Source organism: Alosa alosa, chromosome 5 (genome assembly GCF_017589495.1).
Source record: "Alosa alosa isolate M-15738 ecotype Scorff River chromosome 5, AALO_Geno_1.1, whole genome shotgun sequence".
NCBI lineage: Eukaryota > Metazoa > Chordata > Actinopteri > Clupeiformes > Clupeidae > Alosa > Alosa alosa.
The window spans coordinates 15,518,978-15,546,928 of NC_063193.1; the positions used below are offsets into that span (position 1 = coordinate 15,518,978).

The 27,951-nt window shown below is 41.7% G+C and overlaps 1 protein-coding gene across 2 annotated transcripts; it reads left to right on the top strand.

Annotated features, from left to right (window-relative positions):
• Window positions 1-367: 367 nt before the first annotated feature.
• On the top strand, window positions 368-27,832 carry tango2 (transport and golgi organization 2 homolog (Drosophila)). Of its 2 annotated transcripts, none has more exons than XM_048243342.1 (9): window positions 368-706; window positions 2,337-2,465; window positions 7,401-7,489; window positions 11,621-11,740; window positions 12,922-13,036; window positions 25,357-25,424; window positions 25,705-25,855; window positions 26,404-26,508; window positions 26,658-27,832. In XM_048243342.1, exons 2-9 carry the CDS (start codon window positions 2,410-2,412, stop codon window positions 26,776-26,778), a joined length of 825 nt encoding a protein of 274 aa, XP_048099299.1. In that variant the 5' UTR covers window positions 368-706; window positions 2,337-2,409; the 3' UTR covers window positions 26,779-27,832. The 2 variants fall into 2 exon arrangements, with proteins under 2 accessions (XP_048099299.1, XP_048099301.1); XM_048243344.1 differs by having other exon boundaries at window positions 370-706; window positions 25,708-25,855.
• The last annotated feature ends 119 nt before the right edge of the window (window positions 27,833-27,951 follow it).

Here is a 27,951-nt window from a genome sequence, read left to right on the forward strand (position 1 = left end):
CCTCACTGTTTTTATATATGAGCTGTTTCCGGATCAGATTCAGAGCATGATCAGATGCATCAGAGATAGGCTAGCCTATAACAAATTGAGATAAACTGATAGGCCTACCATCTTTTCCGCAGGATTGGATGGGTTATAACCCTATGTCAAAGTAGCTAGAAACTGTTAACCTAATGAATGATTATTTTTCTTGGATTGGCTGGATGACCTATAAGGATATCACTTTACTTTTGAGGCTATTCGCCTTTTGAACTTGAATATGCTCCAAGTCCCCTCCATCTTCTAGAGAAAATTGCCCCTCGGGGATAAATAAAGTTTTTTGAATGAACACAACCGCGGGTCCCACATCACCAGTAGCCTATTACGTTTAACCTGCTCCATGACTGTATCTTAGATAGATAGGTAGATAACGTTACTAGATAGAGTCTTGTCTTGTGAGGAATAATCTTCAGCATTATAATTTTGACATTTTCACGCGAGTCAGAACAAACAGGAAATATAGAAATAGACAGTGAACTCTGGACTGGGACCACTCAGCAGTAGGCTAGTATAGTAAGTGGGCCGACCTTGTTACCAGGCTGCGACCAATCATTGTATTCTTCTCTACTGACATCAAACACAACGTGAGCAGCGGTACGAGCAGTGCGACGGGATCTGTGCTAGTACGTGTGCCAGATAAGTCTGTGGAATTTTGACAGATGGACTGGTAAGTAACTATGTTAATATAATTGTTCACTTCCAGGCAACAAGTCTGATTTGTCAACAAATTATTCCGCAACCGAGTAACGTTAGCATTTGTACATGAACGTTCTGGCAAGCATGCTAACATTAGTTTTCCCTAACAGCTAAACTACGCTCCAAGCAGACTCCCTGTAAACATGACAGTAGGAGGATGCTAGTTGTAGTGATTGTACAACAACTTAAGTGTATTGCAATCTATGTCCGCTATCTAACATGTCGGTTTTAACCAACTCTTTGGGCCAATCTGCGAACTTCAGCTACCCAGCTGGTAAAGTAGCTAGTAGCAAGCCAATGTACTGTGTCACACAGCTGCCCCACGGTTAGCTAGCTAACAGTTATCTCTTAGCTAACTTGCTAGCAAGCCAGACAGCTGTGGACCTGCATTACATTACATTACATTACATGGTCGAGTTAGCTAACTGACTTTGTAACCATGGCTAGCCCATGCCAGTGTGGCCAGTCTTCTAACAAAAGCCATGGGGACATTTAACTGGCTAAATTTTACGTCTAACGTTACATTTTGACAGTGAAGCAGCTCTTTGAAATGTCAAGACCTAGGCGAACTCTAACGTTGGATAGCATTAGCTGATTGTGTCGTTAACGTAAGCACATTTCGCATACTTTCGAAGTAATCTACCTTACTAGTTGTGACAAAAGAACGATAAATCAAGTTTAGCATGGCAAGGAATGGCTTGCTGAATATAGGGTAAAGGGCAGTGACACATCACTGTTTTCCCCCTGCTCCACAAGATGATGTCAGCGTCCCTTTTATTGAAGGTAGTAATAAAAAAGTACGCCGACAAACTTGTGTCAAAAGAGGTGTCTTATCTTCTGTCATAATAAATGTATACAATACAGTGAGTTGTTATTCCCCATTTTGGCATCATTTGACAGACATGACAGTGTATGAAGCTGAGATCAGTCTTGCACGAGTCCTCAGGATGTGTTGCAATTGCTAGGTCAGCAAGTCAGTGTGCCTGGGCATTTTGATGTGACTTTTGGTGTCCCAAAATGGTTGAGAAACTCTGAATGATTTAGACTACTCCTAGAACAAGTTTCAATTGGCAGTTAATTCACCACAGCCTATTTGCTCTGTGTGCCTTGTACTGTCAACTTGATGTAATGTTTTTCTTTGAAATACTCAATAAGGTCATATAGTGGTGATAGTATGTTGGTTGCATGACCGGTTATGAAACAAATTTTACCTTTATGCTGTCAACAAGGAGAACATTTCTATGAAAAAACTTTTTCACTTTTTTGTAAAAATGAAATTGGAGGTCGCTGTAGGACAGAGCCTATGCTGGTTATGAAATGCAGTGCTCTCTATGGAAGCACTTTGTGTGAATTGTTCATGCACACATCCCTAGGAGAATGGTGAAGCCCTAGCCGGATTTATCCAAAAAATGTGAACTTTGAGTGTGGCTACAACAGGCTGACACTGTATGATGCCCGTGGTAAATAAGGAGTGAGATTGTGTTTAGTTTTAATTGTTTAAGGTCAAGCAGTGTCAACCTTCCAGGGTCTTTAATCAAAAGTGAACTGAACATAATTAGTGGGTTTCTTCTTTTCTTCTCGTGTCTCTGTGACACATGCAGGCCCTTTCACAATGTCCCAGAATTGATTGTACCATCCACTCTATGAAAAAGCACCTCCTGAAAAAAGACCCCCATGTGTATCATCTTCTTCAAGTTTGACCCACGGCCTGCATCCAAAAATGCATACAGGTAAGAGTTGAAAGACCCACACAGATTGATTTCTCTTTCTTTCAGCACCAGATCCAGTTTCTGCCATTTGCAGTGTGAATGAAAAGTACTGACAAAATAGTAAGACTATTGTTAAACATTTAATTGTCTTTATTTCATGTTTCATTGCCATTTAAGTATTTAGACTTTCTTATGAAAAAAGCACCTCTCTTTGGTCAGTGAAGTTTTTCCATCTTGCAACTCACTAACAATTGCTTCATTGTTTTGAGACAGACCTTTGACTGAGTTTTGTCAGACCTAAAGTTCTCCACCCAGTCTGCACCAACATCTGCTGTAGCGGAACTTTCCCACAATTCCATTTGATCTGTCCCAGGGAAAGTCTTGGAAGGTCATGTTGGCCTATGGCTATGGACCAGTCAGTCAATAGACCTGACTGAGTGATTTTAAGCAGAGCTTAAAACAGTCGCTAGGACTGAAAGAGCTTTACTGTCTGCCCCAGAAGCCATGTCCTAAGGGGAGGATTTAAAACCCTATATGAACAGGCTCTGTTGCCAAATCATGCAAGACAGTGCATGCCCTTTTTTTTTATCTAAACAGCAACATATTTCCTGACATGCAAATTCCGTATATAGACCCATGTAAAATCCCAGGTTGAGAATTCTACCAAGGAAATCAACACTGCCAATTGCAAGCTCATGGCTGGGTTAGGTTCCGCTACACATAACACTACTAATGTATTCCTACATAAACATTGTTCTTGACAAACTGTAGTTACAATTAGGGTTGCAAAATTCTGGGAATTTTCAAAGTTGGAAACTTTCCATGGGAATTAACGGGAATATATGGGAATTAACAGGAATAAACGGGAATTAATGGGAATAAACTGGGAATTTTTAATATGGAAAGTTAGTCTATAACAGGGAACTTAAATGTAGTGGACAAAACCCCATCTAGAGCATAATATTAGTTAAAACAACCTGATTTAATGCAATTTCAGTCGAATTTGTACCCTGCACATCAGTCAGTCACATGCACACAGCAATCAGCATAGGCTAGACATAAAGGAAACCTATGGTGCGTTCATGTGCATGGGAAAAAAAGGTTCCAACCAATCGGATTTTGTTGTTGAGTGGTGTGGTGTATCTTGAGCAGTTCAGTGTTGCTAGTTTAGCATGCTAGTAAACAATAGGCAGAGAATGGGATTCCCAGTAGCATGCTAGTTAACTTTGTATGCTAAGCTAAGCGAAAATACAAACATTCAAATGAAATTGCTTATTACGAAACAAAATGTTTGTTTATATATGAAACAGTTTGTATGAATTACCCAAAATTCACAGTTAATTACCATAAATTCCAATTAATTCCCATAATTACCTTTAATTCCATTAAAGTTTCCAATTTGGAATATTTCCAAAATTCCCCAGCTTAACTTCCCATGGGAAGTTTCCGGAAAGTTTCCCGGAAATTTACCGGAAAATTTCCGCCCTTTGCAACCCTAGTTACAATCCTTTGTACTGTGGGTTGATGGAAATAGATTTTTCCTCCTTTCATCTATGGTCTCGGGATATTTTTGAAACACTCTGCTATGCTATGCTATGATAAATCCATTATAGACTTTCCATCTGTGCTCATGGGAATACAACCAAACATGAGACACCTGGCTGCCATGCAGCTGAATGTGGGGTATTTCAATCACCTACACACCTGTTGTCCTGTTGTAATTACACTGCAGTGGTTCACAGCTGCCGACAAATGATCCTGCTCCCAGGCACAGTCATTAACGGAGAACATTTCTGGAACGGTCCATTGGACCATTCGCCTGAAAATGGTCGTTAGCCTTTGACCCCTGTTAGGCATTTAGGTTAATTTATCATCATCATCATCAAAAAAAAAGCTATTGTCCTTTTCAATGATTTGTCATTACAGTTAATAGTAGCCCAATTTGTGCAATACTCTTTGAATATGGATAAAAAGCTGTTCATGTCTCCCTCATGTCTATTAATTTAATTGGTAGTGTTTTAGCTCCGATGTGAAGCACACTGTTTTACTGCTCCAGGATACAAATGAAATGGCTGGAGCCCTATGTCTATGCTTTGTTTCCTCCCTGTAATTGAAAGTGAAAGTGAAAGTCTCTGCTGGGTAGAAAAGACCACTGACTAAAGATGCACATCATCCTCTGCGGGGGTAAGTGCTAAAGGGGATAACTCCAGTGGCATGAATGTACACTGTCTCTCCAACGCAAGAAGTTGTCTAATTGGTTCAGTCGTGGCAGATCTGATTTGTGCAGGTTGACTGCAGGTAGAGGTCAGTAGTGAATCATAATAACCTCACATGTGTCCGGAGGAGGTCTTCTGTCCCTGTTCTGAGTAGGAACATGACCAAATGCAAAGGAGGTACTACTGTTACACACCATATATTTCTGAAGGACCGACACTCGTCATAAAGGCTAATTGAAAAAATGGAAATATATGCCTTAGGAATATATCACTGATGGTCTTTCTTGTCGGTACTATATGGCCTTCAAAACATTTCCCATGAGGAAATGTATTAATATTCAATGTCAGTGTGAATCCATAAAACTGTTCATAAATCTGTCAGTGTTAGCCTATGCAGTGAAGCTGTAGAACGGTATTGTGTATTCAGTTAAATTTCATGCCATAGACATGTCATGTCATGGACTACACACATGTGTGAAGGTGCTCTTGGGAACATGATGTGAAATGTAGGCAGCCGCATGACTACTGCTACACCGCTAAGAAGAGGTCCTCCACTGGCACGTTCTGCTGTCTCAGCACTGACATAAAACACAAGCCAAACATAGATAGAGTGGATGAGAGGCCTAGAGAGAGAGAGTGTGTGTGTGTGTGTGTGTGTGTGTGTGTGTGTGTGTGTGTGTGTGTGTGTGTGTGCGTGCGTGCGTGCCCTCGTGCGTGCGCGCGCGCCCTGTGTGTGTGTGTGTGTGTGTGTGTGTGTGTGTGCGCATGTGTGTCTGTCTGTGTGTGTAGCGCGGGCTGCCAGTTGTGATTCATGGACAGTAGCAGCACATTAATGTGAAGTCCCTAAGTCATGCACCATTGCTGTGCTAAACAAGTGACAGTTGTGCAGAGCTAGTAAAAGTCTCCAAAGATTAATGTCAAATGCAGCATTAGGCCAAGCAGTGATAAAGTTCCTGTTGGGGTCTGTAAATGCTATGGACCAAGTGAAGCAGCACTTGGCACCAACTTTTGTTGGAATTACTCTTAATGGAAAATACATTGGACATTGCAGTGGTCCTAGGCAGTAGTGCTTTGTCACTATTAAACTATTTTAAGTATTCCCTCCCATACTCAGCTCTGAGGTATTGTAATGTTTAATCAACAACTGATTCGGACCATGTCATTTCCGTTTTTCATTGGAGGCAACAGCCAAAAAAATGCTCTCTGTTCACCCTTGATGATGAACTGCACACCAGCCACAGTTTTGAGCCCATATGCTGCAACTAATCTGGGACATTCACATGGCCTTTGCTTTGCCATTAAATAAAAATGATGTAGGCACATCACACAAGAGTGATCTAGGACTCTGACTCCCTATGCTGGAGCCGCACTGGCAATCAATGTCAATCAGTTGAGACCAATTAGCCAATACATCATTCTAATGAACCCTGGGTCTGTGATGGGCATTGCTGGACTGAGCGGAGAGATGGAGTGCAGTTGCTATGAGGATCGAAAGAGGAAGAGTTTCTTTCTTTCTTTATGCCTTTCTTCTTAGCCTCCTTTCTTCCATTGTGTAATGCATCACCACTTTGTTGTGCTTCCATTCATCCATTTGTATTCAGCTAATTCAGAAACTGACTTTTGGAGCCAATAGCTAGTGTAGTTGATGGCTACCAGAAGCAAAGGACCTGCTGGCAGCAACAGTTTTTTCCCCCTGATTATTTTGCTGTCAGTGTTTAGGGTGGGGATTGTCAAAGAATATATACCATGTGCCATGATGGACTCAGATCTATTACTGGCATTGTGCACTGTGCATTTTATACTTTTGCTCCGTCTCTGTCCACCCTTGTGCAGTGTAAATCATACATGTAATCACTATGTTTAATTTGACCCTAAGGTCATACAGTAAGATTCTTACTTTTTAGTGCTTGATTGTCCTTTGTAAAGGTTTGATGGCATTTTTTACTTACCTTGCATCACTGGCACTGGTACATGTCCATGAAGAGAGTTTGAGAGTGTTAGGAACAGGAAGGTGTTTCATGGGAAGAGCACAGAGTAGTGTGTGGAATGTTGGAGACTCCAGCTTAGCCATCTCTTCCCACAGCTGCCTCTGCACAGCAGGAGGAACAGTCGTGCTCTCATGACTTGCTCAGACTGATGAGCACAGAGCGTGCAACCTCCAGGGTTTGCCAACTCTGCACTTCTCTATCTATCTATCTCTCTCTCACTTTCTTTCTTTCTTTCTTTCTTTCTTTCTTTCTTTTTCTCTCTCTCTCTCTCTTTCTCTCTCGGCCAAAGGAGCATGGTCTCTGTGGGTTTCTCGGGGAATATAGCCTACAAATTCATTCAAGACATCAACTGCAACAATAAAACAAGCTGTGAACTTGGGTCATGGGCCTTTAAGCTTTAATGCTGCTTGTACAGCCTCAGTGGCAGAAATGTGTGGGTATTTTAATCTTTTGTAGACAGGTCTTGGTCTTTACCAACTTCCATTATTATTAGTCTGCCAAGGTTATGTTTTGTGGTTTATTTATTTATTTAATCAGCAGGATTACCCGTAACATGGGCCAAAGAAGAACTCAATAAATCACATCCATTTGTATCACACCCAAATAAAAGGCATAAATGAAAAATGATGGATGAGGCATTTGATTTGGCCTTGGGGAGGTCTGTGCTCTCTGAGTTTTCTTCTGGATGTCTGTCTGATGCCTGCCGACTTGCACGCTGTATGTGATGTTCACCTCTAACACATGTCCTTCAGGCTGATCTTGGCTGCCAACCGAGATGAATTCTACAACCGTCCGTCCAAGGCTGCAGACTTCTGGGGCTCCAGCAATGAGATCCTTAGTGGTGAGTACAGAACATTTCTGACAGCTCCCCCCTAACTCTCTCTCTCTGAGCTCTGAGAGGAGACCTCTCCCCTAACTCTCTCTCTATTTCCTTCACAGGATCAAAAGAGTATACTTATTTGTCCGTCTCTTGCTAACACTTGTTTGGTAGCCGCCTCAGCAAGACTTGCTTTACAGCGGCAGATATTGGTTTCCATGTCAACAGACATGATTTAAAAGGAATTAGTGCACTGCAGTGTAAACGGCCCACTGATTCTCCCTGTTCTAAGCAAGCACTTCCACATTACCACAGTTTGCCTTGACTTTATGCAGCATAGTAAAACCTAGGAGTGAAGGCAAACAGCGGTAGTCAGCACATAGTGTCTCTTGCTGAGCGGTAAGGGCATTGCCTCAGACAATTTTTCAGTGTGAAATTCCCGTTACCCAAATGTCCTCTCACCTTGCAGTTGTTGTAGATATTTGCTGTTATTTGTTAGTCCACTGGACCATTGCTCCTCCATGCCCTTGCTTCACTTTCAGGCTGACGTGCTCGAGGGTTGGAGGACGTATACCCATTTCAACAGAGAAATCACATTCTCGGCACACGCAGTCATCTCAATCTAGTTACTAATCCTACTCATGTTAGTACTCAGTACTTTCACTTCATTTTAACTCAAACTGACTGTGTCCATCCAGTTTCTCAAGATTACATTACATTAGGCTGACCCTTTTTAACCCAAAGCAACTCCCAACAAGGGAAACAATCAAGGTAGAGTATGATATGGACAAGTAGCTGGGTGAGCAGCCAGTGTAGCTGGGTGAGCAGCGGGGTGACATGTGCCCTTTTGGGTTGGTTGAAGACCAGGCATGCCGCCGCGTTCTGGATCATCTGAAGGGGTTTCACTGTGCAGGCTGGGAGACCTATCAGGAGGGCATTACAGTAGTCAAGTTGTGAGATGATTATGGCCTGTACCAGGAATTGGGTAGCATATTGAATCCGGTAAGGCCTGAATTTCCCTATGTTGTTGGTTTGTAGTAGGTTTAGCTGGGAGGACCAGCAGTTTGGTTTTTGTGAGGTTTAGCTGGAGGTGGTGTGCCTTCATCCATGTAGGTATGTCTGAGAGGCATTCAGAGACCCGTCCAGAGACCAAAGGGTCATCAGGTGGAAATGACCGATAGAGCTGTGTGTCGTCTGCATAGCAGTGGTATGAGCAGCCGCGCGATCAGATAATCAGACCCAGCCAGGTGGTGTAGATGTATAACCGATGACTGATACCTGTTATCATATCACCGTACGTACAACACTTGCTTCCTTGACATGCACTGAAGGTCGCTAGTGAGATTTAACATCCAACATGTAAAATCTGGCACTCAGCAAGCCAGACGCCAGGTGTATTAGTACGACAATTCTCCTCAGCTAGCAAGCTTCACTGCGTCGCTTTATTCCGCCTCTCCAGCCCGTTTACGCACACTGACAAACTGCTTATTTACTGGAAGGCATCGAAGCCGTGAGGAAAACTGCCTTTAATTGACTGATGACCCTCTGCTCTGATGCACAATAACGCATGGCGCACAAATCAATCACCCCGTCCCACATGCAGCGAAGGCAGCGCCTGCTGCTGTTTGTCTGTCTCGCCCTCCGCCCGTAATCTGGGGGTCAGACACCAATAGGCGGTGTTTAATTGATGACTGCCTTTATGTGGTTCAGGAACCGTAAATCTTGGAGCTGACATCGAGGGCATTATCTGTCCAAGGAGGGGAGATGACCGCCACAGAACACCAAAGGACTGACACAGCGTGTCACTGAGAGTTTTTTTTGCGATGGTGCTCAGTTGTTAAACCTTCCAAGTGGAAGTCATTCAGCAGATGGACTGTATTTAAACTGACCAAAAGGCATAGCTTATAGTGGTGCTCAGGCTGCTGGGGATTTTCCAGAGTGCTTTTAGAGCAGAGAAAATACAGTACAACCATGGTGGCGTATCGGTTTCCTCAAAGGCTTTTAAGTCTCTAAAACAAAATGCATTGCCTTCTAATTGTCTCATCTTTGCTTTGCCTTTGGGGAAGCTGTTGAGTGTGGATAGCATCAGTTTCCATCACCACATGCAGGTCGAGAGGCCACAAGACCAGTTTGAGTGTAGCCTCAGGTCATGTTTTGAGACCATTGCCCATCACTATACCACACACTTCCTGTCATCTCTACTCTCATGCCAGTAAGGTTACAGTATAGTTCACAAACTATATTACTTTGTCTTCTTACCTCGTTCTCTGGGTAGTGAACTACTCTTGACCTCGTGTTGCCTCACCCACCAATTGAACATCCAGGTGCTCTGTGTTCATCTCCAAACATTAGCCTATCTATCATCCTGAAGCACTCGGTGCACTACAGAGAGCACGTAATTGGCACGTCGGTGGTCATAATCATTTCGAGAGCCCATTTTCATGTAAAGGGCAGATGGCAGGAGTGTTCGTTTGTACGGAGGCTCTGCCCCTGCCATCCTGCCAGGCCCCGCCTGCGCGCCGTTAACAACAAGTTGCCCGAGAACAGAGCGCGTTCAGATTAGAGTTCAGCTGCTCTGCCTGTCTTCAAAGGGCCTCTGCTCCCTGGAGGGCCCAGATCTTGGCGAGACATCCGTGCTCTCCGAGGTTCTCCGCTCTGCCTGTCTTTGTTTTTAGTTGCTGCACCAACTGCGTTGCTGCTACCTTTTAGGGTTGCCCTAAAGAAAAACTGTAGAAAAACTGTGCATTTTGTTCCTGATCAGAGGTTTGTAATGGCCATCTGTTCATTGTGGAGAGTAAACGTTCACTATGTGTCTTTATGGAGCAAGGGGAGATGTCCCAAGGTTTAACTTTTGTTTTCTTTTTCTTTTTCATTCTCTCAAATACTCCTAGCTCTGATACGTTTTGGCTCATGATATTTATATAGATGCTACCCTTGCTAAGCTTATTTATTTGCTTATTTATATATATATATATATATATATATATAACATACAGTTAAGGACAAAATTATTCATACCCCTGGCAAATATTGATTTAATGTTGATTTTCTACACTGGTGACTTTCTCAGAGTAATCGGTAACACTAAAACAAGAGGCTACATTAAGATTCTGGAGAAAAAGATCAGGCAGTGTGCCAAGAGACTTGCCACAATAGGCGGAATTTGACTATTAAACCACACAATGATCCAAAACATACAGCTAAACAAGGGAAGAAATGGTTAACAGAGAACAATATTAACATTTTATAATGGCCCAGCCATAGTCCAGTCTCAATTCGTCAAAAAAGTGAGCATCAGGCCAGAGTGATGGCAAATAATCGTTCCTGCCTCAAAACCAGGGTTGCTGTTAAAAAGGTGCGGTCTAGAATTATTGTGGAGACATGGAGAGGCTTGGTAGGTATCATATGAACCATTTTGAGAGCTGTGAATGCACATAAAGATGTTTCCAGTGATTGTTAAAAAAGGTATGAATAATTTTGGACACGTCATTTTTCATAAAAATGTTAAAGACAAAAACACTTCTTTTTTTGTCATGTGGCAGTGTCATTTTCAGTTGAGAAAATCAACTTTAAAACCATATTTGCCAGGGGTATGAATAATTTTGTTATTATATTTGTTATATATATTTATTTATTTATTTCAACCCATGGTCTAGGTTGAAAAGGGTGTCGTTTAAAAAGTGATATACTTCACCTATGAAGTAGATCTGGTAAAAAAAGTTTAATCGCCATTCCATATCAATGCTTATGAATGGTAACTATAACAACGATAATAGGCTGACGGTTGAGCCTGGAGGCAGGCTTCACAACAATGGAATCAACTGTAAACAGCTGAAAAAAACTTAAGGATTTTAGCTCTTAAACTTATTTAGTATTAATAATTGATTTCATATTTATTTATTTTGTAAAGTGACCATGGTATAAACGGGATAATGCCCTTCGAAGGCCCCATTATCAGAAATAAATGGACTTCGCGGAAACTTCGCGTCGGACGGTTCACGCCTCCGCGTCGTCCATTTATTTCTGATAATGGACACCTCGTCGGGCATTATCCCTTACATACATATATATATATATATATATATATATAGCTGTTACTAAGCTTGCTCCTGTGTCAATGTGATTCAAATGTGTCATGGCTGCCATCTCTGGAAGGCCTGGACCTGGAGGAGGGGAAGGAAGGTGGCTCATGGCTGGGGATCAGTAAGAGGGGCAAGCTGGCCGCACTGACCAATTACCTGGAGGGCCGGCAAAATCCTGATGCACAGGGAAGAGGTGAGTCTGGAAAACGGGCTTCGGTGTTTTAGTCAAGATGGCTGCTAATGTTGTGGAACAAAATAACAGACAAACCTGTGGCAAACTTCCTGAATTTTGTGTCCTTATGCCAGCAGAGACTCAAAGCTACCACCAGGTCAGGAACAACAGTAACGGGATATACTCCACTTAGGCCAGCTGCAGACTGCCCTCGTGGTGAGCTGGCGTGTCAGCAGCTGCGCATGCGGTCCGTTTTATTTCGGCTCCCATGTAAACAGGTTAGAAGTTGCACACTGCCTGCGTGACAACGTGTGCATTCTAGAAATAGGACCGGCGCCTATTTTTCACATGACACGCATGCGTGATGGAAGCGTTTCCATTCAAAAGAGAAAGTGAAGAGATGTTTTAATAGGCAAGAGGGGCCGCCGCAGCGCCGCGTCAGACACGTTTCTGGTGTGAATAGAGATAGAAAACTCCACACAGCCGCGACGCAACTGACACGCCACGCTCACGCCACGCTCACGCCACGCTCACGCCACGCTCACGCCACGCCGGCAGTCTGCAGCCGGCCTTACACTAATGTCTAATGAATGGAGAGACCATCCCACTTTCTTGGTTCTGCTTGTTGTGTCTGGCTTAAAGTATCTCGGCCCCAGTCCCTCACCAGCTGTCTGCTCTGGATGTGGATCTGTTGAAAGAAAAAGCGTGTTAGTCTAATGATCAAGGCTGTCTAAGGCAGCCTAACATATTTAAATTGATCCCTCTCAAAGCCAGATTTCTGGCATGCATCTGACAGAACAATACTATTTGAAAAGGTTTTTCGGTCTGTGTCAATTGGTATGACCTCTGTACTCGATCAATGAATAATTGGAATATTCGTCAACTATCAAACAGGAGAGCAGGTGAGAGAATGAGGGTAGAGACAAACATCTCCAGCGTTCTGTGTTAAGTTTTGATGGAAAACTAAGAATAAAAGAGAGAGTAAGAATAAAAGCTGAGACTTCATTTGCTAATTGTTTTCATAGATTGCAGGGCATTGCATGTATTGATTGTGGGAAAAAAACATACATTGTGTGCACCGACTGTGATGAATCAATACAGGCATAAATGAACACCTTCATTAATCCTTTTTCAAATGCACTCTGTGAACTAGGCAATGGTCGTTTTTCTCCTAGAACTTTGTTGTTTTTTTTCTCCCCCAGGCTTTTTGGTGTCCAACTACTTGACGGACAATTTGGACAGCTTCTCTTACCTTCGCAAGGTGTCCAACGAAGGGCATCTCTACAATGGCTTCAACCTCCTAACGGCAGAGTTCAAGTGAGTGATCGCCCAGGCGGGATTGATATCGGGAAATTGTCCGGCCTTGATTGAGTGCAGTTCCTCCTTAAACAAAAGAGACGCGGTGCAAAGAGTGCAGGGAAGATTGTTTTGTGAAGCAGAAAAGTTTCAGCACTTGCAGAAAAGAAAAAGCCCAGTATGTTTAAACAACTTTCAATATATTCTTTTTTAACAAGTTAAAAACAACTTAACTTCTTTTTTAAAATGTCGACACTCCATAAATCATTCTATTTGTCAAATAATTTTGAGCGTTTAGCCAAAGACTTTACTAAGTTTAAGTAGGATACAAGAGAAGAAGAAACATCCCCAGTAGACCCTGGATGTTTAAAATATTTAGACATAATATTTTCTTGAGAAATGGCATCCTCTACATATTGGCGAAACAGGCATTATATTTCTGTTGAGCTGATCTAAGGACTCTGATTCATTGGAAATGTGGATAAGTGTATCTCTCTCTCTCTCTCTCCCTCTCTCTCTTCTCTCTTGCTCTCTTCTCTCTCTTTCTCTCTCTCCCTCTCTCTTCTCTCTCTCTCTCTCTCTCTCTCTCTCTCTGCGGCTGCTTTATGGTGGCGGATCAGAATGAAACAGAGATGGCATTGTCCCCATCTCTTGGATCGTTGAGAGCGAGTGCGGGCGCTCGGGAACAGCCACCTGCTCTCTCCAGACTGAGACGCGCTCAAGAAAGCCCATTTAGAATTCACTCTGAACACCTGTCTGTGCTCTCACTAACCAGGCTTCTGAGGGACCTTGGAATATATATTTTTTTTATTATCTCTCTCTCTTTCTCGCTCTCCCTCTCTCCGCTGAAAGAAATGTGTTTAGTTGATTCAGTAGGAGGTTCCTGTGATGTTTCTATACAAAAGACAGAGGCTATTTATTCATTTGCATCACTCTTGTCTCTGAGCTCCTTCTGTGAAGGGCATATCAAAGTGCTGTCTGAGAATATACCACTGGTTCAAACAAGAGCTTCATTCATTTGCATGGCGGGGAGTTCAAGGTGAATGGCTAAGTTTCAAAGCCACAGTTTCTCTTTATTTCTCACACCTGACTGAGAATTCCTGCTGTTAAATAGTTTGGAGGTGATCTATGTTTTGTGATTGTCTTTGTCTAGCTCCCCATTTCTCCTCCCAGATGGGGCCACGCATGCAATATGCTTTCCCTCCGCGTCTGATCCACACTTAATCTCAGCAAGAAATGTTTCATTTTGTTAGAATGCCATTTGGAAAACGAGGGCAATCGTATTAATTGAAGTAACAGCTGTCATCTGTGCGCCATGATCTTAACAGACAAGATGGAACACATGCCCAAGATGCTGGGGAAGGTGGGGGGGGCGATGGATAAAGTAATGTCTCTGTAGCAGGTGATTTATTCCATTGGCTGACCATCATCTGGATGTTGAAATCAATCCATTTCTCTCTGTCTGGTCCACGCCGGCGGCTCTGCCTTGTGCAGAGAACATGACGTATGGATGCTGACAAAATAGAGAGAAGGGGAACAGAGCAACAGCTGTGTTAGCAACTGCCATTGATTTGTTTGGCTTTTACACACACACACACACACATATATATATATATATATATATATATATATATATATATATATATAATCACAACACAACATCATTATAAACCTGTTAGTTTCTCATGAAGTGTCATATCTACACACAGCACAGCTCAGTTGGAAAAGCAACACATGCTGTAAATGCTAATGGCGAGTGGTGTGGAAATCTTGTGTTTTACCTGTAGCGGGATTGATGAGGTTGAGATAACACAAGATGTATCAAGAGTATACTGTACATGGAATAATGGCTCAATCAGAAGATTTGTTTTCTTTTTTTTCTTCTTCAGTAATCACACGCACGCGCGCGCACGCACACACACACACGCGCGCACACACACACACACACACACATATATATAAACGCATGCACACACATACATTAAAGGCACACATACACACGCACGCACACAGGCACGCACACACACGCACGCATAAAGACACAAACACATGAACACATAAAACACACATGCACACAGGCATGCACTGACACACAGGCACACACACTCACAGACACACGCAGACATACACGCACACGCATACAGTCACACGTACGCATGCATGCGCACGCACGCACACACACACACACATAAAGACACACATGCAGGCAAGCAGGTACACACACACACACACACATTAGGCACGCACGCACACACATTCACACGCACACAAATACACATAAACACACACACACACATGCGAACACACACACACACAGAAGCACACATACACAAATGCAAACACACACATGCACACACTCATTTACATACACAAAAGTTGCAAGAGCAGGGGATGGAGTAGGAGATTATTTTTGTGAGAGAATGTGCAGGACTGAGCGGCGGTCATATTTATACATATAGCTGTATAATAATCATACAATAATCATAATTGTAATCTCAACAATACTAATACTACAATTTACTAGAGATGCACCGATAGATCGGCTGGTGACCGGAATTGGCCGATTTTCACGTGATCGGCCATGACCGGCGACCGACCAGTCAGTCTGAGACATGCCGATTTTATGCAGGTCAAATGCACTCGCGCGCCACAATTGTGACGATACCCAGCTGAGTTTGCAAAGTTTGAAAAAGCTAGCAACTAGGCCAACACTCAGGGCTAGATGTAGGGCTACAAAGAAATATCTACTGGGCTACTGGTTTTTTTTCTATGCAGCGAACGCTGTGCTTTGCCATATTGCATGGAATTTACTAAGCTGTCACTTCATTAGGCTACGTAAACGGCGCTCATCACTGACCATCCTTGCCGCTAATTGCCTGCCCACAGCTGAACCACAAGCGCAGCTGAACGGAGATAACCGATTGCGACATTAAAAAGAATCAAAGTTTAGCGATCATAGGCTACATGATAATAAGATGCCAACAAGTAGCGACATATACAGTAGCCCTAACAGTTCTACTCCTCTTAAAAAAAATACTCGAACTATTTACTGCACGTAAACTAGGGCTATGCCTTACCCTAGTCTAGCAGATTGAGAAGTGGATGTTGTGAAAGTGAACAAATGATAACCTATTAGAAAGGCAAACAAAAGTTAAAGTTGCTTTTTGACATAGTAGCCTACAATGAAGAAAACTGATGCTCTGAATACTGAATCTCTGAAAGTTTCTATAACCTAATTGATGCATTTAACAGGAATTTGGATTCAAGTTTTTCACGCAAAACAGACGTGCGCTGTTTTCATGGTGGAGCACCTAATCCCCATTAGCACTTCTCCTTCCCTGTGTTTGCGTGATGGCCTACTCCCACATTTCCCTGGCTCTCCCATAAATGCATCAATGCATAGGAAAATATGTTCATTGGTAGCATGTTCAAATGTATCATGAAAATTGTTCTCATATTAAAAAAATGGTTGTTCCATAACAGTGCATTTATATTAGTAGTCTGTGAAATGAATGTCCCAGGTCCCACACTGGGAAGCATTATAGTTTGATACTGCAGCTGAAGTTAGACTTGAAGAAGAATCTGTCTGCTCACGGGTTCCATTTTTTTAACAGCCATTTCATTATTGATAAGTTGATTACATTTCTATGTTAACATGTTAAATTAAAGAAAAGATAGAAAATAGCTATTTGTGTTTGCTGTAAAATGGTTAGAAGAAATGAAATTGGCATCGGCTAAAATCCGTATCGGCAGGTCAAACTCGGAAATCAGAATCGGCCCAAAAAATTGCAATTGGTGCATCTCTACAATTTACTACTATTAACGTTTTTCATGTGAGGTATTCTAGGTTCTATAGCTTTGTTTACATCCAGCTGGTAGGCAAAGGACAAGTTGAACCCATTGAACATCGTTGTCTGCAGCTGCCTCTCAGTAGGCTACATCTCTGTATTTCAGCAATGTCAACATTTCAGGCATCAATAAAGGTGATGATGAAACGTTATCCCATTGTTCAATATTTGATAGCCTGTCACAGGAACGTTGTTTCGCTAAAATCGCCCTGATTTGGTGCATTGATCTGTATCGGAGAACCTGCATGTAGCCTAATGGTAGCCTAACTTTTTTCTCTGTTCAAAACTCGGTTTACACGAAGACGATAGCCTTTCTTAGAAGCTGCGAAATTTGACCAGAAAGGAACATGTCTTCCTTCTGAAAGCTGACACAAAATCAAACAATATTTGATCATTTAACTTCAACTGAACAGCGACAGGTTTTGGTAGGCAGTAGACTCAGCAGACTTTAAAGCGGTAGCCTAGAAGCTACTGTTATAGCCAGCGTCCAGTCAGCATCATAACATTAATGGCGTTAGTCATGAATCCTGTAACATATTATATCATATAACAGCGATGGCTTATTCCAAGACGATCTGCATGGATATATAACCACCCAGAAAAAACTCAGAATGTAGTGATAAAGGTCATTAATTGTGTGAAACTTTTTATTAGTTATCCATTGCAGCATAAGCCTATATTAGGCTGTTATGCTAGCTCAGCCTTTAAATATGTTGTTATTTTGGTCATGTGGACTTGATTAAGCGGGTAAAGATAATTCATAAACTGCTTATTTCTTACATGACTGAAGCAGTAGCCTAGGTTCAACAGTGGTGTTTGAGGTTGCTGTGTTAAGTTGTTGTGTGTGATCGCTAAACTATTAGGATCAAATCAGTTTATTTTGACATCTGGAGTTAGCCTAAGTGACCTGTAACGTTAGCCTATAGCACAAAAGCCTATTCTGTTTTCATTTATTAGCATTTGTTGTGATTATATAATCAAATGACACACATGATAACTTGAAATAGAAGGACAGGAGATAGGTGATTGATGTCCACCAGCACTAATTTCCGCGAGACAAATTAGAACAAACTGTTCGGTAAAAATAATCTTGCCATGTTTAAAATGCTGCACTTTTTCCCTTCATAGCCTGTCTCTGGCAATTCATTTTGGATGACTGTAGATAGTTGTATTTTTTTAGCCTACGTCTTAAGTGAAGACAGTAGGCTACACCATTAGGCTATCTTGAGAATAAAAGACTTCACAGCTGCTAACGATCATCCTCCACAACCACTAGGATAGGTAGGCCAAGCGGTCGTTTGTCGCCTTTTGCTTCTTATTGTAAAACCAACTGTTTAGGGCCTACACAAGTGGTCGGCATCCGGTCAATATTTGATATTAAAATTTCAATTTTGAAGCTATATTTGTAACTATGTGTAGCCTATGCAACCCGACTGTTGTAGGCTTGCTCACCACTCTCTGCAGTGCCTTGCCTACCATTCTTGCCTACCACTCTAGTTGTAAACAAACGGTCACATGACATTATGACGTAGGTGCAAAACCTTAATAGACCCTTTCAACAAGGTAAACAAAAACAATGCTTGAACGTTCTATTTGGGCCCCAATCTACTTCCTCTCCATTATGATAACATATGGAATGTTAAAAAGGAAGTCTTGTGGGGCCAACTATGATGCTGATAATGGAACTCTCTTGAAAGGGTCCATAGAACTTTTGTTAAGTGCTATTATTACAGGTGCATCAGATTTGCTCACTTATCAGACACTTGTAGACACTTGTAACTTACTGTAATTTAGATAATTGAACAATAAAGAAACATGCCTATATCTAATTTCACCGATAGTCTGTTCAGAGTTGCACACCACTGACTACCAAGACCTTTCTGATCTGATGGAATATTTGTATGTGTAAGCAAAATTAAGACAATTAAGACATGTGCTTTAGAGTAGAGCTTTTTTCAACGAAACACTGATGAAGGAAGGTGTCTACTTAATAACCCCAGTGAAATGCTCTCGAAAGCTGCTCTGTTGGTGATTTTGTTTTTGATTGTAAATAGGCTTGGTTGTTTATTGGTCGCTGTGGGAAAAGCACAAGGAATTTAACATTTCTCCTGAGTATATCTGAAATGTAATATTCTTAACTTGGACTTTTTATGTCTGCGAATCACATTAGAGTACTGCATTATGTTGGCTTTTTAGTAGTGCTGCAATAGAAAATGCAGTTACTAGGCAATGGCAAACATTGACTAAGTGATTAATAGCAGTCCCAGTGAAGCTGCATGCTAACTGGTTGCTGATTTTGCAACATTCTGGAATTGCAGCATAAGAAACAGCTCTAGGTTCTCAGTACCATAGAGTGTAGAGAATATTACACCCTCTTTATGTAGCTGTAGAGGCACGGAAGCCTTCATGTAAAGTGCACTGAAAAAAAAAGCCAAAACATTTTTGGTGCATTTTAAATCACCTGACAATTCACCTAAAAGCATTACAGATAAGCTGATAAAACCTCAATGATGAATTTGAATCCAGGTCGTATCACCTGGATTAAATGATGTTTGACTTCTGGTTTCATCTTCACATGCAGTTTTTTTTATCATTGGAGTTATCTGGGCCTGTCATGTTTGGCTATCGCTTGGCTTCTCCCTTTTATCTTGGGGGTCTGAATCTGTATTTTGAAATGTGAGTAAGTGACAGGCAGGAGATTATTATTTCATATCTTTTTCACACTGCACGTTTCATATACTTCCTTCAGTGCTGTTGATTATCTATGCAGGCTTCCAAGCACTTACAAACACTGCCATTAATAAATTATAATTTTCTTCGGGAGCTCTGTAGCAGCATACGCCTGTTTTTAGACACACAAAGTAATCCACCAATATGAATAGATGCTGCACTGTCTTCACACAAGTATATGTCTTATATATTTAGTGGTTTTAACATTTTTTTTCTTTTCAGAAGAACTTTAAGCAGGTAGTGGAATTCTGTGTCACATTTGCACTAAAAGAAAATATGTAGACGATCTGCACTCAACTGGTTTACCACATTGCCTCCATCAAAGAGAGTAGCGATAGATCATGAAATAATCATAACTGTGGTTAATATTTCGTTTTCCTGTCTGTGTGCCAGTTCTGCCCAGCGAGAAAGCCCGCCTCGTTTCATTTCCATACTCCATGGAGAATGGTGTGGGTATCCTAGCAATTGCACAATATTTCCATCAGCACCATCTCCAAGGCCTCCACGGTTCTCCGAACGTCTTCAAGGGTGTCCTCTGCAGGAACTACTACACATCATTGCCTGTTTAAGATATGGGGTGGCTATGGATGAATAGTAAGGGAAATAAAGGAGGACATTGAGGTGTTGAATAATATATAAGATCATATAAATAAAAACACATAAGACATAGAACCTTGTACTTCACCAATGTCTTTTTTAGGCTCTGAATGCCCTTATTAAGTGTAGTATAAGTATACTTTTTTGATCCCTGCATTTAACCCAATCGGTGAATTAGTGAAACATAAACAGCACACAGTGAACACACAGTGAGGTGAAGCACACACTAATTTCCTGGCGCAGTGAGCTGCCTGCTTCAACGACGGCGCTCGGGGAGCAGTGAGGGCTTCACCTTGCTCAAGGGCATTTCAGCCGCGGCCCACTGGTCGGGGCTCGAACCGGCAACCCTCCGGTTACAAGTCCAGAGTGCTAACCAGTGGGCCACGGCTGCCCACAAAGTGGGATTGTGCTGAGAATATCAGTACACCCCTAAATATGTCTGTAATTAAGTGTGCTTGCAAAGCAGCACACTTATTGTTCTTCTTAAGTTTTATTATTATTTTTCCCGTCTCCCTAATTTTTTGTCAGCCCTAGCACCTAGGCCCTTTGAGACAGAGACACCGTTCCAACTTTAAAAGCGTCCGGTCAGTACCGGTGTAAGTTGGTCGCGAAGATGGCGTCAGGTGGGGCGTGCCGTTAGTCCGCCATATTGGATTGAACAGAAAGCGAAACTACATTTTCACAGGTCACAAATTTGGTCCGAACGCCAATTTAAACTTGACGTACATTATCCTTGGACCAAGCCTCACAAATGTTAGTGGAAGGATTTTTGATTTTCGAAGCGTTTGCCCGTCACAGCCAAAACGAAATTGGGCGTGACTCTCGAAACAGGAAGTCGATCCATATCTCAGGAACACTGTCACACATCGATACCAAATTTTGTATATGAACTGGGGACTCCAGTGTGAGGGTGCATAGGCAAAAAAAAAAAAAAAGAAATATTCAAAAGTTTCCATCATTTAGCAAACCACCCGGGTGTTGGTAACTATTCACCTTTTACCTTCTATCATAATGCCTTCCATGGATGCACAATGTCTCAGAGCAGACACAATGTTTCCAGGCAACTTTGCCCAATCATGAAATCCTTGCTCTGCCATGGGATAAGATGGACTAACGAACTAAAATGGTAAGGAGAACAGTAGCCATATATAGCTTACATAATAGAGTTGGTTTCACATTGACGGTATTCAAATTAAATTTTTTTCATTATTGTTACATATCATGATGGGAGAGTATTATTAAAAATGTTACAAGTATGCAAATGCATATGTTTACGGGCATTTAGGTTTTACTGTGTTGTTTTGTTGTAAAGACATGCAAGGCATTCTGGGCCATGTAATGAACAGTGGTCGGCAGCACTCCATAGGCTACGTATTAATATGAATAGGTGTTTCTGTAAACCTAGGGACAATAAACAGCTATCTCTGTTACAAAAACGAGCTGGTAATCGCTCATTGAAGAGGGAACTATGATAAAAAGATTGTTTTCCTAAAAGCATGGAGTTGACGAAAGAATAAACGAGCAATGTCACGTTAATGTTAAATAGCCTACCTATCTGAACGCTAGGTGGCAACGTTGTATTACATTTCACTAGTGTAGCCTACTTGAAATACGGTGTGAGATTCACAAGTAATGAAGGTGCAAATATTATGTAATTTATCATGGGAAATTATTGGAAATGTTATTTCTTGTTTATTCTTGCAAACCACACACATCCATTCGAATCACTGCGCGTACACATTTAATACTGAAAGACTATCATTTCGTTTATTTGATGTCGCCTAGCAACACAGCCTTCAGAGCAAAGATTCTAGAACAGAGCTTCAGAGAGACACGTTTTGAGTTTGTGGCCAAGAACCTAAAATATCGGTTTCCATGTGCTGGATGGTGTGCGTCCTTTATGAAAGTAAGTGTTTTATACAGTTAACGTTACAGACATAATGAGTCATGTTGTAGTGGTCAACATAAATGTGCCCCTTCTGTTATTAGAATGCTAAGCGGAGAAGCATGCCAAGCAGAGATTTAGTATCATTCATTTCTTGTGTGGCTAGCTATAGGGAGGAGATGTATGTTGCTAATTGGGATTTATGTTGTTTAGCTTAATGCCATGGTCATTTGATATGAGATGCTTGCACTGTGGCGTTCACGATGTAACTTTAGGACTGCTATTTTTTTACTAACAGTAATTCAAAGCACTTTTAGCCCTAAAAGTACAGTAGCACCTACGCCTGTGACAGCTTAAGGGAACTTGCATTTGTAGGCATAACTAAGGGATGCAATAACACCACCAACAACCAAAACTAGCCTACTCATTGTCAACATGTACATGAAATGTAACGTTTCATGTGAATCAAATTAAAATGTTTTCTTTGCAAACGTAGGCATAGGTATGGTGACAGATTAATTTAATAATGCTGCTGTGTGAATCAAAGGTAAAGCGTGCAGGAAGTGGCCACTTCTTAATGGGACCCACTGTATGGAAGTGGGCTAAGTAAAAATAGAGATGTTTAAATAAGATAAGGTTAATCAGAATTCTACTTTAAATGCCCGCTTGACAACGGCAGAGATAGAACTGGCCTTTGGCCATAGCAACCATCCATTTAGAATCGACTGGCCTTCATAGCAACCAAAGATCTGAGCTGTGTTGCAATGTGAGGCAAAGTATAGAAAGGTGATGAAACATACAGAGACAGGTCAAGAAATATAGTGCAATGTAGACAGTAGTATACAGTTGATTTACAGGCTGATTGGTTTAGAGAGTAATATGAAGTATTCCTTTATTCTGAGATAGGCTACATCAATAGGCTCTCAAAACAACCCCAGGCTCACAAAACAATCCCAAACAGACATAAGGTCTTTATAGAGCAAATCCATATAGATTATTTGTCAAATAAACCAGTAAAACATAATTTGTGGGATGGAATATATAACATTCACACTCATAGCTCATATTTTTTTTTAAATAAATCAGTGAAAAAGTATCCTGACAAACAAGCAGCTTTTTAATGCCTTGGTCATATTTCATCATTTCAATTCCTCTGTAGGTTACCTGATAGCCCAGTTTGAGGCTTTTAAGGACGCGACATTATTTATTTTTGCAGCCAATCACTGCTGTCATTTTATTTTATTGATTTTGATCTCAGTCATAGAAGCTAAATTCGAAGGCAGGCCAAAGGTAAAAAATCGAATCGCATTCAACCCACAAGGCAATAGTTGAATAGAGCTTTTGAGGTATTGCCACTGCTCCAACACTGAAAGGCACTGTTAGAATGCTTGGATCAAGCCAGGTTCAGCATAGCGTATGTCACTGTCTGCTCACGTTGGTGACCGGACCAGGGCAAGCACACTTTCGCAGTTCCCGCCGGAAATGCAGTCTAGTTGAAGTTTTTTCAGAACCAAGGTGTTGCTCTAGTAACAAAGCTAAACAATACCGTTAGAGATGCCATTGTTTATTTAAGTAAAGCTTCCAAAGAAATCCAAAGTCTTCAATTATCTGAGCTTGTGGAATCAGGCTTTTTATCAAAACTGTATGTTGTTAGTAGTTATTCTTTATTTATTGATGTCTGTGGGTGATTTGTCAAAATTGATAGACTATTACAATGGTTACATGGTTTGTAGCATGTAATGATTAGATGTGCTTTGCGATATGCTGGTTGTCAGAGTAAGGTTGTTCCTGAAAAGGGTCTGCTTATATTCATTTACTGTATTTATATCTTCACCTTATGTTATAGATCAGCTTTGTGTAAGTACTTTCCTTGTAAATGTTTTTCGCTTAATAGTCTAGAGTGTTTCTCACCTTAATACATAATAGATGCCCCTCTGTCCCCCTCTTCACCTCTTGAGCCCGTCATGAAGCATGAGAGAAATACAAGCAGATGTCAGAGGAGTTGACATGCTGCTCATTACAGAAGCCGCATGTGTGAGGATGTCCTACTGATAAGTTGTCGGGCAGAGCGAACTTCAAAGCACCTAAAAAAAAATAAAAACTCACCAGAACTTTCTCCTTCTGCAGTCAGACATGCAGACATCCTTTTATTGTACCATCTCAGCTTAAGACAGCTCTGTGATAACTAAACCACTGACCTGGAAAAAAAATAAAACTGGGATCAGCTATAGATAGTTAAATCCCCGAACGCTCGTCTTCATAGTGCACAGAAATGAATGCGAATGTGAGAGTGCTTTTCATTAATCCACTCGGGAGGAAGGAAGCTAGTTTAACATCACAGAGGAGGTAGATTTGGATCTTTTGGGTCTGTATCTGTTTGGATCTGTATCTTGCCCAATCCTGTGAACTGTACTGTCCTTGTACCTGCATAAATCATTCAAATACATGTTTTTAAACATGAGTTTAAAATAATAATAATAAATGTGCAATTGGTATATGCACTGTGCTAGTTGATACATGTTGTATGTACGTTTTTATTTATGAAAACATTATGTAACCTTTTCAAATGAAGAGTTTAGTTTTCCATGGTTTGTTAAAAACCTAAAACAGTAATAAAAGTTTTATGCAGACGCCAAGCTCTTTGGCCTGCTTGATTATTTTTTCCCATTGAGTAGTTGTGCTCAAGACAGTCTATTTGCCGGCATGAATGCCCTTTTCACAGTTGCTTGTTCCCTTCCACTTAATTGTCAACTGTGGCATAAACAAATTTGCAAAGCAACACTGTTGAATTTGCCTTAATTAATCAGATGGAATGAACATGTAGAGGAGCAGAACCCTGAATATTGGCCTAATTTAATAAGGCCTGGCTTTCCGTCCCTCGGTTATTTATAGCAACTCAACACAAACATGTTTCATTGAAATATCCCAGCACCTCGCTGCTAATAAGATTGCGTAGAGCTGCACGCAGAGTGGACCGTGGGGAGCTCTCTCCTGCCTCCGAGCAGAGCTGTCGTTTGTGTGGTCTGATTATCTGTGTGCGTTTGTCAGGTTGATGGCTCTGTGTTGGCAGCTATGCTAATGGCCACCCAACGATGATTGAATTTTATGACAATAGCGTTGGTTATGAATTTTAATTACTGTTTTGTTTTTCTAACCCACAGCCCCCCAAATCAAAAAGTCTCAAAAAGTCTAAAAATAACTCATGGATTTGCATTAATTGTTTTGTCGACAATGTTGGTGTGTGGTAATCATTGTCGGCTTCCTCTTTCTGTCTCTTGCAGGGCCAATGAAGACACGGTGTGTTACTATGGAAACAAAGGCAGTTCGGAACCCATCCGTCTGAAGCCAGGTTTGCTCAGTGTCTGTGTGTTCGTCTGAGCTCTCTGTCGTGTGTGTAGAACGCAAACACGCGCATACGCTCCCTGATGCGAGGCATGTTTGTTCAGTTACGTCCTTTCTTCACACCACTTTTTTTTTTTTTTTTAAAGCACAGAAAGACACGAATGCCACAGCCACGTGTGTGTGTGTGTGTGTGTGTGTGTGTGTGTGTGTGTGTGTGTGTGTGTGTGTGTGTGTGTGTGTGTCAGCCAGCCTGAGCTCTCCAGTAGTGACCGCTCTGGCTGTTTCAGCAGGAATCTACGGGCTGAGTAACTCCCTCTTGGAGACGCCTTGGAAGAAGCTGCAGCACGGCAAGCGGCTCTTCTCCAACGTGGTTGGGCGCACACTGCCCCCCGATGGCATGGTGCAGGAACTGCTGCAAATTCTCAACAACGAGGACCTGTGAGTGAAGTCTCTCTCACTTGCCTCCTTTGAGGAAAGACCTCTGGGCTTTTTTAGAACAAGTCTCATTTCTTGATGTGTTTGTTGTGCATGATGCTGTTTTTTGAAACACACACAGCACACAGTGTACACACAGTGAGGTGAAGCACACACTAATCCCGGCGCAGTGAGCTGCCTGCATCAACAGCGGCGCTCGGGGAGCAGTGAGGGGTTAGGTGCCTTGCTCAAGGGCACTTCAGTCGTGCCTACTGGTCGGGGTTCAAACCGGCAACCCTCCGGTTACAGGTCCGAAGTGCTAACCAGTAGGCCACGGCTGCCCATAAATCATCATGGTATTCAAAAGTTTCTGGTCATGTTATATCATTTGGTCCTTTGAACTTCATCTCTCTCTCTCTCTCTCTCTCTCTCTCTCTCTCTCTCTACTTCTTTCCCCTGTGGCATATGTTCTGATTCTCCCTCTTCTCTCTTCCTCTGTTCCTCCCTCCTCCTCTCCTCTCCTCTCTCCTTCTCTCCTCTCCTCTGTTCCTCCCTCCTCTCCTCTTCCTCAGACAGTCTCCTGACCCAGCGCAGGAGAGTCAGGGAGAGGGCTACAGTAAGCCCATGCTCCGCTCGCTGTCTGCTGTGTGCGTCCGAGCCACAGGATATGGCACAAGGTGAGCACCTCTTCTCAATAACGATCACTTAACTGGCAAAAAAGAGTTATGCACTCCTCTTTCAAGAGCACCACTCACCCCATCCCCTTTCAAGTGGACTTTGTATCACAGTCTATAACACTGTTCTATTGACACGTTCAATTTTTCAGGACCAACACAATTATCCTCATCGATGCAGCAGGGAACGTGACCTTCACAGAGCGCACCATGATCAACTCGGACATCAGCCGGTGGAGCACCAACTCGTTCCAGTTCCAACTGAACGAGTGAACAACGGACGAATGCTCGGGGGGGGATATTACGCTGTGCCTTCTTGGAAATCTCTCCCCACCTCTCCTCCTAGCCCCACACCTCACTCTCACAAGCCATGACCGCCTGTGTTACTGCATGAGAACGGAGGGTGTAAGGTAGAAGAGGTGGAATCCAAATGAGTTGTCACTGCTTTGTGAGCCGGACTGGTTGCACTATAGAAATCATGTTATGGAAACCATATGTAAGCTTTGCTTGGATATGCTGCTGAAGGTGTGGATACAACAGAGCTACATCATTTATAATTACAGGATTTTTGTTATCATCACATATTATTTGAAACAATATTATTATCATGATTTTTTATTGAATAGAAATAAAACAATATATCTCAACAATGTGTGGACTTAATGCTTTCTGCCAAAGAAATTATGTATTTTCCATTTTGGAGACTAACAACTAATGTAACTTTGATGTTGCTGTAATGATTTGATTATGGATTGTGGAAAGAAATGTGATACCACAGGATAGATGAGAGATTCTGACCGTTCTAAAAATCTCCAACCATGTTAAATTGAATCAATCAGTTCTCTTGATCATTGACTGGTAAATTTCAGTAATGATGTATTGGTCCACTTTTTAGGCTTCACTGGACAATGATGTTCAAAACTACATGTTAAGTGTTTACACTGAAGCAAAGCTAGTTTTTACCATAGTGGCAAAAAGGTCTTGGACTATGATGCAATTCTTGGCAGGAAATAGGCTCTCCTAAATCAAAAGAACTTTGAAGCAAGAGTATATTTGAATTGTATTGTTCAGGATAAATCATGAGAAACAGAGGTGTTGTCCCTTATCCCTGTCCCACACCCCTACAAATTGTTGCACACTTTCTTTGCTTTCTGGGCCACACTGTTTCTCAGTAACACCAGACAGAAATTTTCCTGACTTTTTTTGTAACCGTAGGAATGGGAACACTGAGTGTCCTCTCACAACTCAGGAGACTATTCTGAAACGCAACAGTTTACCCATCATGCCTTGTGAATATGTTAATAAAAAGCACTTCCTGAAGCAAAAACTATTGGTGGACATTTTTTATTTTCAATCTAATAGTTACAAAAAAAATACTCACAACTGATTTTCTCTTCTCTGAAGTCACTTCCAGGGATCCTCTCAGGGCCTTACTGTACCTCGCCT

Coding starts and splice junctions, on each gene's coding strand:
- tango2 (XM_048243342.1), top strand. CDS start 2,410: ATGTGTATCATCTTCTTCAAGTTTGACCCACGGCCTGCATCCAAAAAT. Junction 2,466..7,400: donor GCATCCAAAAATGCATACAG/GTAAGAGTTGAA, acceptor CATGTCCTTCAG/GCTGATCTTGGCTGCCAACC. Junction 7,490..11,620: donor CAGCAATGAGATCCTTAGTG/GTGAGTACAGAA, acceptor CATCTCTGGAAG/GCCTGGACCTGGAGGAGGGG.